At 42.3% G+C, this 12859-nt stretch overlaps 1 protein-coding gene across 1 annotated transcript in view; it reads right to left on the reverse strand.

The window, feature by feature from the left end:
- Nucleotides 1-448: 448 nt before the first annotated feature.
- The window catches only part of LOC133449607 (zinc finger protein ZFP2-like), a 31441-nt gene continuing 19030 nt past the window's right edge, over nucleotides 449-12859 (reverse strand). Inside the window, exon 4 of the mRNA XM_061728781.1 lies at nucleotides 449-2846. Within this exon, the coding sequence (XP_061584765.1) occupies nucleotides 1377-2846 (1470 nt within the window). The 3' untranslated portion in view covers nucleotides 449-1376. The remainder of the gene's footprint in view (nucleotides 2847-12859) is intronic.

Raw genomic sequence — 12859 nt, forward strand, 5'->3', positions numbered from 1 at the left:
ATGGGTCCCAGACCTGCTGCCAACACCTTTATCGCTAACCACAGGTTAGTATACACAGAATTTCACTCGTATTTTACACAAAAATACTTCAATACCCCCGGTATTTAAGTAAGAAGAGGTCTTCTTACCAGTCTCGGGTGCCTTTCCTGGCTCGGGGACCCCGTCACTGGACTCCGGACCGGCGCAAGACCAACTTCCTATTGGCCCCATCCCTAAAGTCGGAACGGCTATCGACAGTTTTAGGTGGCCTGTTTGATCTTACTCCATTCCAACGTCACAGATCTTGGAGTCCCGGGTTTCGGCACCAGAAAATGTTAGGTTTAAATCAACATCAAACTCAGCTCTTAACAAAGAAAAACACCAAAGACTGTTGGAAATTATTTTTAAATTTCGCTCCTGCAAGAGGGGAAGCAAAGTCAGAGCTTCAGAGCAACGGGAGCTCTCTTGTGAATGCTGCTGATCAGTGCTTCAGTGGTTCCTCTTTGCATCGGCTTTTTATTGAGAATTTGACAGGAAATGACCACATAAGGATTGTCAACCGTAGACAGTGGACAATGGGAAGAAAACAGTAAACATACAGAGGGGAAACAGACATCGGGGTTAAAAGGTCACACATGTGACATTTCAGTTAAAGAGGAACTAATCTGTGGTATGCAGAAGCTTAACATTTTTAAAAGCAATGGGTCACATGGGTCAAATGCTTTCCGGACAAAACAGGAACTCTGATGGAGGTTTTGAACAGATGGTCCAGGCTAACCTTTAGTTAACCCTAAAGGACAATGGGACAGCTGTCCCCTGGACAGTCGAAACCTTGAGTATATCAGGAAGTGGCTGTCCTGACATCTGTTGACAAAGCATGTGATGGTTTCATAAGGATAAACTAGTTCAAAAGTTTGATTAACCTCACAAGATAAAAGGGAATTTTTCAACAGAATGAGGGCAGTACAACACAGACTTCACGTATCTAGTGTGAATTAGGTGAACGAAATACAGATGTCATGGTGTCATTTTAGAATGATTGCAGATCCAGAGGTAATTTAAATCCAGCACCACATGAAAAACGCACTACTGTGTGACTCTTTTCTAATATTCTGACACTGATGTATTGTTGTGAGTTTTCAGTGAGCAGGAAACTGAAATCCAGCAGGAAAACAAAGAACTTGTTTATTTAAATGATTTTTTAGTCGTAGAAATCTAATTTAAGATAAACACATTTTTTTTCTTCTCAGAACATAACATGTCTAAATTGGTACCTTTGATTGAGCTCTCTGAGTAAAAGCTGCCCCACACTGATCACAAACAAAATGTTTTATCCAGTGTGAATTCGCTGATGACTCCTTAGATTACATTGTTGGGTAAAAGCTCCCCCACACTGATCACATCTGAAAGACTTTTTCTCCAGTGTGAATACGCTGATGACTCCTTAGATGACCTTGTTGGGTAAAAGCTGCCCCACACTGATCACATCTGTAAGGCTTATCTCCAGTGTGAATACGCTGATGAATGCTTAGATCACCTGACGTGGTAAAAGCTGCCCTACACTGATCACATCTGTAAGGCTTATCCCCAGTGTGAATACGCTGATGACGCCTTAGACTACCTGAGATGGTAAAAGCTGCCCCACACTGATCACATCTGTAAGGCTTATCCCCAGTGTGAATACGCTGATGACTCCTTAGAGTACCTTGTTGGGTAAAAGCTGCCCCACACTGATCACATCTGTAAGGCTTATCCCCAGTGTGAATACGCTGATGACTCCTCAGATTACCTTGATGGGTAAAAGCTGCCCCACACTGATCACATCTGTAATGCTTTTCTCCAGTGTGAATACGCTGATGACGCCTCAGATTACCTTGTTGGGTAAAAGCTGCCCCACACTGATCACATCTGTAAAGCTTATCCCCAGTGTGAATACGCTGATGACTCCTTAGATCACCTGAGATGGTAAAAGCTGCCCCACACTGATCACATCTGTAAGGCTTATCCCCAGTGTGAATACGCTGATGACGCCTTAGATTACCTTGATGGGTAAAAGCTGCCCCACATTGATCACATCTGTAAGGCTTTTCTCCAGTGTGAATGCGCTGATGACTCCTTAGATGACCTTGTTTGGTAAAAGCTGCCCCACACTGATCACATCCGTAATGCTTTTCTCCAGTGTGGATATGCTGATGACGCCTCAGATCACCTTGTTCGGTAAAAGCTGCCCCACACTGATCACATCTGTAAGGCTTATCTCCAGTGTGAATACGCTGATGGCTCCTTAGATTACCTTGTTGGGTAAAAGCTGCCCCACACTGATCACATCTGTAAGGCTTATCTCCAGTGTGAATTCGCTGATGACTCCTTAGACTACCTTGTTGGGGAAAAGCTGCCCCACATTGATCACATCTGTAAGGCTTTTCTCCAGTGTGAATACGCTGATGACTCCTTAGATTACCTGACTTGGTAAAAGTTGCCCCACACTGATCACATTTGAAAGGCTTATCCCCAGTGTGGATACGCTGATGACTTCTTAAATCACTTTGTCGTTTAAAAGCTGACCCACACTGATCACAGGTGTACGGCTTTTCTCCAGTGTGAATACGCTGATGACTCCTTAGATTACCTTGTTCGGTAAAAGCTGCCCCACACTGATTACATTTGTACGGCTTTTCTCCAGTGTGAATACGCTGATGACGCCTTAGATCACGTTGTTGGCTAAAAGCTGACCCACACTGATCACAGGTGTACGGCTTCTCTTCAGTATGAATCCTCTTTCGGACCTTCAGTCTTGGTGAAGTGGTGAGGACCTTATCCCTCCTATCAAAGCAGTAACTCTTGGTTCTCTCTTTGGCTTTATGTTTCTGTAAGGAAAGAGAAAAAGACTTAGATCCGGTTGTTGGCTGACCTGACAAATCCTTTGTCAGTTCAAGTCAAGGTCTGTCTGTCATGTCTGCAGTGAAACAATGAAGAGTTTTATGTCTGAGTGCTATGTTAAGCATGTTCTGTTATCAATGGCTCGTGACAGCCAGAAACATTCAGATAAAACATCTCGATATGTCAAAACAAAAGTGTGAAGGGCTAAAGCTACCCACCCTCAGAACAAAATCATAAATTGTTTATAGAAATCCCTTGAGATGACTGATGGTGTGTTTAATGCATTCTGTACAAACTCAAAATGTCATCAGTCGGCACTTTTTCTGCCCTGACCTTGTGTGTGCCGTACACACAGACCAGGCCCTAACCAATTTGGCGCCCTAGGCAAGATTTTAGGTGGCGCCCCTCTTGCATCGCAGTAAATTCCACTGCTGGTGTATATACTCACAAAACTGAATAGCTTTATCTTGGACATTCTTTTACTTAAAGAAAGCAATTGCTCAATCAAAATACTTTTAGAATTAGAAAGAAATACAACAAAAATATGAAATGAATATATGAAAAATACAATATAAATAGCTTACATAAAGTATAAGATTTAAATACCCACAAAATAATGTCTGGTATGTCTTCTTGTGACACTATTCTGACTATGACAGAGAGCTGTTCCTTATGACTCAGATCAGGGGTGCAATCTAAGGGTGCTTTGACACCTGTCCCGTTTGGAGCAGTTGTTCCGGAACAGGGAACGTTTCCCCCTAAAGATTGGAATGTTTTGGTATATCTGAACACAGCAATCGCGCTCTGAAACGGCACAAAACAAGCGAGCCGATTACATTCGAGATCTGAAACGGTTCATTTTTTTTATTTGTAGTGAGAACATGATCCACAAAGCAACCGATACAACTCCATTCATTGTGTATGTGCGACCGCGGCGCAAGGAGGAGTCAGTGCAGCCTCCACCACCTTCTCTCCTATTTGACGTGCCGAGATGTCTTCCCAGTGCGGCACGGTGAAATTAAACAATGTTCAATTTGGGCAGGGTTTGCGCAGCGCAAACGCCGCTGCAGGCACCCTCTCGTCTGCCGCTGAGCTCCGCTCTGCGCCGAGCGCATATAAATGAATGGGTAAAGCCTGATTTATGGTTCCGCTTTAAATCGACGCAGAGCCTATGCCGTACCCTACGCCGTAGGCTCTGCGTTGCTGTAACGCGGAACCATAAATCAACCTAAAGCCGACGGCTGCGGTCTGCGCGTCTAAGGAAAGTGTCATCATCATTATTATTATTATTATTATTATTATTATTATTCCTATTTAATAGGCTTTGCTATGCAGTTAAATTAATGTGGGCTCATTATCTTCATATTAACACATAATACCAACTAGTTTTAAGAATAGTGGAAGTTAATTTTTTTTTCTTCCCCCATTTGTGCCACCCCCTGGATGGACGGCGCCCTTAGCATTTGCCTATACTGCCTATGCCACGGGCCGGCTCTGGGTACACAGTGTAGACAGCATGTAGCAACTCATAATGTAATAACGCCTCATAATGTAATACAATAATGAGCGCATAACGTAATAACGGCTTTGTGCATGATGTAATAACTTTTTACATTAAGAGACTTACAGGCGCCGCTCATAATGTAATAACAGCTCATAATGTAATAATGGCTCATATTCAGGGCTGCACATAAGTGGGCCGCCAGAGCGCATGCGCCGTCAAAATCCACAGTGCGCTGTCAATCTTGTGCTGCGAAGCGCTTTTGCGTACCAACAGCTGGGGCTCATATTATTGGTTGTGGCCAGACCAGAATACTAATATTAAAAAATCTATTGCGAGAGCTTTTCCCCAGAACTGCCTCTCAAAGTTGGTACTGGCCAATCACAGCGTGTCCCCCTCCATGATCGTTGCGGCGGTGGGTTGGGCAGGAAGAGAGGTAAGGATCAGCTTTACTGAACAAACCCCGACACGTCTCGTCAAAATGTCCAAGAAGCAAGGGCCATTAAGTAATTATTTTGGCGTTCCACCACCACCAACTACAAAGAGACGCCAAACTGAACCACTACCCGAATCGAACAGAAAACATGTGTTTGCCGAGAAGTGGCTGCATGATGTTACGCGGCGACGCGCACCGTACGTTCGCGCTCACGCGTATCCTACCCCGTAAGCTCTGCGTTGGTGCAACGCGGAACCATAAATCAGCCAGTGTCCGTCACTGCGTGCAGCAGTTTGCAGCACCAGCAAGACGCTGCTCTCTGATTATGGCTCAAAGTTTATGAAAACCCCAAATAAAAAATAAATTAGAGAATATTTTATGAAATCAATAAACAATTCCATCATCAAAATGATAACAAATAAAGGTTCAACATATCTTGCTTTGCATGTAATAAGACTAGGTAATATATTAGTTTCACCTTTTAAGTTGAATTATTGAAATAGATTAACTTTTACACCATATTCTAGTTGAATTATTGAAATAAATTAACTTTTGTACCATATTCTAGTTTAATTATTGAAATAAGTTAACTTACATCAAATTCTAGTTGAATTATTGAAATAAATTAACTTTTACACCATATTCTAGTTGAATTATTGAAATAAGTTAACTTTTACACCATATTCTTCACCTGTAGCAATATTCTACACCTTGGCTGATGTGGACATACAGAGGATAGGAGGCTATTTCAGCTGCTATATGGTTGGCTGTCTGTACAGTCATGCAAGTTCAATCCTATTAAAGAGCACGTTTTTTCATATAAAATAAACACATTTTTATGCAGTTTAGAAGTTTTGGGGCTTTTTTTTGGCTCCTGCGCTGCTGAAATCGGGGCGTCCTTTATTTTTATTTCTGAAAGTTGGCAACCCTAGGTGCAAAATATGCTTTTATACTGACTCTACAGACTAACACGCACCATAATTTGTTAATTCATCTTTATAAGTGAATAAATATCGTTTTGCCTATAACTTATTCCTGCATCCCTCTTTTATCGATCCGGCGAGACGGGTCACCGCGTTTTTGGAGCCCCAAGTCACATATCCAGGGGCTCCTCTGAGCAGCAGACCAAAATAATTATGTGCAGCCCTGCTCATATTGTGAGAAAACAGCTGCATTATAATTTTTACCTCTTAAAACAAAGAGCATGGGTTTCAGCGCATTAGTAAACTAAATTAGTGAAACCAGGTATTATTTAATAGTAATTGCATTCTCACATTTTATTACGTAAGATGTATAAAGTTGAGCCACTAGGTGGCACCCATGTTAGTTATTTTGGGCCTTTCCGAATGCCATGCCAAGTTCCACTGTCCGATTATTGCAGGTAAGCAGTGCTATTTGTGAACTCCAAAGTTCAATTAATATCTTTGTTAAACCAAGCCATCCACCTTATCTCTTTGAATATTTGGTGTATTAAGATGCTTGATAGGATAATGTATGTTTTAGCTGGCAGCTGAAGTCTCATGTACAAGCCGTGATTAAATCATGATTAAATATATATCCTTTGGATGGTTCCATATTAAAGATATTCCTATCTTATTCATTGGAAGAAGTTTTTTTGTAATCCCACTATATTGTTAAGCCTGGATCTGAGTGAACACTGGCACATTCACTGAAAAATTGAGCCCCCTGGACTTGATTTTTAAATCTATAATTTATGGTTATGTATTATTTATGCATAGTGTTTAGTTCAATTTATTTTGACTTGTGTTTTTACTTGGGTATCCTGACAGGCTGTGTTTACATTTTAAGAACGTTTTCACTGGTTTATTGTTTTTACATGGTTCTTAAATGCACTTCTCATTCTTGCACAAGTTCCAAAATAAAGTAAATTGAATGAATATGTTATGCTGCTTGTACCATGTATTTAACGTAAGTAGTAGGAAAATAATGCTTAAAAGTCTTTATTAAAGCTAGGGTCTACGATTTTACATATTGTACATTTTTATTAAAATCATTTAGGAGGTGGTTATGGCCCAATAGTGTTACCTATGAAATATGATCAGCAAAAAGAACCAGAGAAAAAAAAATTCTTCTAGCTGCTGTAATCCTGCAAAGAAGCCAACCAATAGGCACCTTTCGGCCCGAACGGTGCCTATTGGTCAACCTGCCTGAATGTCAGTGATTGGAAAGTCCTCACCAATTCTCGCCTCCCATTTCTGAATTTGAAAGTACGGCTGGCTCCCGTACCGGAGGGGGTGTGTCGGAGCATCATGAGAGCCAGAGCACAGGGAGGAGCACATAAAAATAGGCCGTCAGGTCACCCACCTTTTCGTTTCATCTCGCTCCCACCTCTGGCGTGTACATTTTTTTCACTTTAAAAACAAAGAGCTATTTATGTTAACTGTAGGATAAAAATTTTAACTCGGATTTCTAGGAAGTATTTTCACAATCGTTATTTTAATAGCGGGACTCTTTCCAGCGGCGGCTGTCTAAAGGAGCTCTGCGGCTGCGTCACGTGATCGCGCTGGACCAATAACAGCGGCCCCTGATGTAAACAAACCTGACGTGTCTTCCCAAATATGTAGAAAAATACAATTTAATGAGCCGAAAAGTGCACAAAAATGACTAAAAACAGTGTTATATGATGCCACAATGAAGATGAATTTTAAACTAAAGTGAAATAATAAAAAAGTGCCCATAATGTGATTTCGTTTTTATCATTGTGTTTCATCATCATCATCTTTCTCCTTAGAGATCTCTATGCAACACTATCCCATTAATGTACCGTATTTTCGCGAGCATTAGGCGCACATGAAATTCTTTTTTTTCTTTTTATAAAGGAGCATGAGGCTCCTTTTAAGAAATGACTCATTAGCACCACCCTTCGCCACGACGGCAGTCGGGGGTACTGCAGTCAACAGCGAAGCCGGCACCAGAGAACGGGGAGAACGGGCATGCAGCGTCATCTGACGTCACATCCGCAGGGCAGCGCAGGAAATTCCGGTCACAATTGCAGCACATTTTGCAGCACACAGTCTGTTCAAGGCAACGGAGAGATACACTACAGGGCTCATTCTTTTTGGTTTGGAACGCTTCATCTGACATTATTACTAGAAAACTTAAAACGTATACAATTTTTTTTCATAAATCCTGCCTCAAGCTCCTTTAAAGAATGTGCCGCACGCCCAATGAAACAGTGCACCCTTTTATTACCTGTATTACGGTAATGTACTGCGGAAGGCCACCATGAGAACGGTAAAGGGAGAAGGGGGCGGGTGAAGCACCCGTGAGTTGCGGAAGTGATAGAGACCATCCTCAGACGTTAAAAGGGAGAAGCACAGAGTGGGCGGAAGGAGCGTTTCAACGGCCACCATTCGACTGAAAGCAGTAACGCTGGCAGAAGAAATGAAAATTGAACATTTTCATGGAGGTCCGTCTTGGTGCTTTCGCTTCATGAAACGGTGCCAACGCAGCAGCAGCGCCCGGCAGATTATATGGAAAAGATGAAGAGCTTCTGCTCATTCTGCAGTCAACTTCACTGACATGGACGAGGTGCCACTCACGTTCGACATCCCAGTGAATCACACGGTGGAGTTAATGGGGACCAGCGCCGTGGAGAGGTCCGGGACCAGCGCGGTGGAGAGGTCCGGGACCAGCGCGGTGGAGAGGACGGGACTGTTGCTCTGGCTTTTGCAAAAGCCGGCATTTCCGAGGGGCCGCACGGCACAGAAAGTGACTCTGACAGCGAGGAAATTGGGACTGGCCCAGCTGAATTAGCGGAGCTCTTTAATGCTGAAACAGAGTATGAGGACTTTGAAGGGTTTGATTAATGTAAAAACTGAAATACAATCAAAGTTTTGCTCCCGCTCTATTTTTAAATAAGCACACTTGTGTGCTTGTGTGTGTGTTCTGCAGTGTGTGTGTGTGTTTTGCGGCGTGCGTGTGTGCAAGCTCCGTGTCTGTAGACGGCACCTTTTAAGACGGTGCGCCGTATGTGTGTTTTAAATCCAAAAATGACACACAAAAAAGAGGGTGCGCCTTTCCACACGGTGCGCCAAATGGTCGTGAAAATACGGTAATAGTCATGTAATAGTCATGTCATAGTCATGCATTGTAATAGTCATGACAGGGGCTAGGCCACTGGGATTGCCGGTTGGAGCCAGCAGAGTAAAGAATGCGCGTGCATCTGTTCGGAGCTACTTCTTCCCCCAGCTGCGCTTCATACGCCCTAAGGAGGACAGCTGAAGATGGAAAGCAGTGGGCTGCACGTGAAGCGGTTGAGACAATCCTAAATAACTTTTACGTTGACGACTGTCTGACCTCGGTGTCATTGGATGATGGTGCTGTTGCTCTCGCTAAGGACTTGAGGTCATTGTGCCTCAGTGGAGGATTCCATTTAAGCAAATGGACAAGCAACTCCAGAGCGCTGCTAATGTCGATCCCAGAAGAAAACAGGGCTTCAGGGATGAAAGATCTCAATCTGGACAATGATCAAATACCCATGGAAAGGGTGCCTGGCGTCCAATGGTGCACAAACTCTGACACATTTCAGATCAAGATCGAGGTACAACAAAAGCCATGTACAAGAAGAGGAATCTTGTCAGTTATAAGCTCAGCTCTGCCAAGCAGGTCCTGAGGGAACTCTGCAAAGAAAAGAGGGCCTGGGATGATTAAGTGACAGAAGAACAAGCAAAAAGATGGAAAAAATGGCTAACAGGTTTACAAAGATTGTCATCCTTTTGTGTAAACAGGTGCATTAAGCCTCCACGATTTGGTGTCATTAAAACAGCACAACTGCACCATTTTTCTGACGCCAGCAATGATGGGTATGGTACAGTATCTTACCTCTTGCTGACTAATGAAAAGGGCCAGAAGTTCACTTCATTCCTGATTGGAAAGTCAAGAGTGGCACCATTCAAACTGATAACTATTCCCAGGATGGAATTGACAGCGGCTGTGATAGCTGTGAAAATGGATAAGATGCTTCAACATGAGCTGCAGTTAGATTTGGATGAATCAAGATTTTGGACCGACAGTATGACAGTACTTAAGTACATTGAAAACAATGCTGCACGGTTCAAAACATTCGTAGCCAACAGAGTCTCATTCATCAAAGAAGCAAGGCCATCCCAGTGGAAGTACGTGAGCACTGCAGATAACCCCGCAGATCAGGCTTCAAGAGGATTAAGCTCTGAGGGTCTGCTGCAGAGCAAAGACTGGATACAGGGACCAGAGTTCCTGTTAAGACCTGAGAGTGAATGGCCTGAACGTCCTGACCAGCCCATTCACTCAGAAGAAGAAGGTCAAAGGGTCAGCTCAAGTGTCTCTCATACAAGCAGATGAAAAACTGGATGTAATGACTCAGTTTGTACACCACTTCTCATGCTGGTATAGGCTCAAGAAGGCGACAGCTTGGCTAATACGCCTGAAAGAAATTCTGCTAAACATGAGACAGAAAAGAAAAGAGTTTCAAGAAGCAATCTATAAAAGGCGAAAATAACTCAGCTAAAGCAGAATCTTTGCTCCTGCGAAGGATGCTCAGGTACAAGCAAGGTTTGAAAAAACAAGTGATCACCACAGATGATCTCGCCAAGGCTGAGATGGACTTAATTCGTCTATGTCAGACAGAAAAATATGCAGAGGATATTAAAGCCCTGCGAGATGGAAAGGATCACGTGAGAAAGGATAGTCATATCTTTAAGTTGGATCCGTATTTGAAAGATGGAGTGCTAAGGGTAGGAGGACGGCTGGGCCAATCCGCGATGCCGCTGGACGCCAAACACCCAGCTATCTTGCACAAGGGTGAATGGATCGCCAAGCTCATGTGCATGAAGAGACTTGACAATCAGGTAGAAATGACACTCTTGCAAGACTGAGACAGAAGTTCTGGATACCAAAGGCCTGCTCAGCAATACAGAGAATAATCTCAGAGTGTAAAACATGCAGAAGACTGCGTGTGAAGGTCGGTGAGCAAAAAATGGCAGATTTGCCAGAAGATAGGTTATTGCCAGACAAGCCGCCCTTCACAAACACTGGCGTGGGTACAGGTCGGCACAGGTCGCAGCAAAGTGAAGAGGTATGGTGTGCTTTTCACATGCCTAACCAGTAGAGCAGTACACATAGAGGTATCATACTCTCTCGACACTAGCTCGTGTATTAACGCACTACGTCGCTTTCTAAACAGACGAGGACAAGTGTCTGTTTTCCGCTCAGACAACGGCACCAATTTTGTTGGCGCGGAAAGAGAGTTAAAGGAGGCTCTAAAAAACATAGACCAGTCAAAGATCCAAGAATCTATGCTGAGAAGAGGAGTTAAATGGATATTTAACACTCCTGCCGCGTCCCACCGCGGAGGTGTCTGGGAACGTCAAATAAGAACAATTAGGAAGGTCATGAGTGCCCTGTTAAATCAGCAGATATTGGACGATGAAGAACTACATACACTATTATGTGAAGTAGAAAGTATCATCAATGACAGGCCCCCAACAACAGCTTCAAATGACCCCAATGATCTGGAGGCGTTGACCCCGAATCATCTGTTGGTGATGAGAACACAGCCAAATGTTCCCCCTGGTGTCTTTACGAAGGAAGATCTTTATGTGCGTCGTCGCTGGAGACAAATCCAGTATATGGCGGATCTGTTTTGGCGCAGGTGGACACAAGAGTACCTACCTCTCTTACAGGAAAGACAAAAATGGAACACAACAAGAAGGAATTTCAAGGTGGGAGACGTCGTCCTTATTGTTGACTCCTCTGCTCCACGGAATTCCTGGCTGTTAGGAAAAATCGTCAAGATAATGCCAGACTCAAAGGGGACGGTTCGCAGCGTTTGTGTTCAAATGAAGACAAACACGTTAGAGAGACCTATTACTAAGATATGTCTCTTGGAGGAGGCATTATGAAGATCATAAGATACTGAATAAGTTTAATACTTGCTTGTTTGTATCATACAAATGCGTAGAAAAGTGAAAAAGGGATTTATAGTTTATTGTAGAGAAGACGATGTTTGGTAATTGATATGTAGTTAACCTAGTCAATTAGGGGCAGGTTATGTTAGAGCCATTTGTCATGTATAGAAGGTTATTAATAATTTAGATTGTAGAATATTTGATTAAGTGTATTTCGAATAATATCAAGTTTAATATCAGTTTGCAAGGTGTTTGCCTAATAATATTAATAACTGCAGCTTTCTCATTGGTTGCATATATGCCACGTGACGTACGTGTATTATTGTTTTTTTTTTGTGAAGCTATGTAACCGAGAGAGCACTTTTTGACCGTACTTGCACGAGAATATTGTTTTTTCATATAATCACACAGTTTTTCTGTTTTTGTTGTTGAAAGAAAAGTTTTTCACTAAACTTTTGAAAGAAGAACACGGACTGTGACTTTTATTTGAAGTACGCGTCAATTACATGCTCGGAACCATAGCTTAGTGTGCTTTTATCAGGAATTAGACGGAGCCACACTAACACATTTCATCAGTTGATTTGTAATGAATCCAGAATGTATGACATTTTTGTTTTTTTAATTGCATTACAGAAAATAAAGAGCTTTATCACAATATTCTAATTTTCTGACACAGTCCTGTAGGTGTAGTTAAGTAAGTAGATCAAATCCATTTCACTGACAGGGCCATGATTGTTATTAATTTAATTTCAATTAAGATATGCTGAAATAGCCCCAAATAAATAAACTTTACATATGTTACACATAATGGTTTTATATTTTACTTGAGGTTAGGTATATTACTTATCATGGTCGTCACATTAATGGGATAGTGTTGCATAGAGAATATTCTATATTCTATTCTTGTTTCGTTTCATATTCTGGTGAGGAGTTACCTTCCTGCTCACAAACCAGACACCTGGCTGCGTCCACCAAAGGGCAATTTCCGGTGTGGTAACTGTAAATGCTGTGACAATATGGTCAAAACTGACACTTTTATGGATGTTTTTAACAACAAGTTCTATTTTATTTCTAGCTTTATAAATTGTAACAATACTCATGTTGTATACCGACTTGAATGCATCTGTGGTTGTTTTTACGTAGGCCTTACAAAAA

This window comes from Cololabis saira, chromosome 1, assembly GCF_033807715.1.
Source record: "Cololabis saira isolate AMF1-May2022 chromosome 1, fColSai1.1, whole genome shotgun sequence".
NCBI classification, from domain to species: Eukaryota; Metazoa; Chordata; class Actinopteri; order Beloniformes; family Belonidae; genus Cololabis; species Cololabis saira.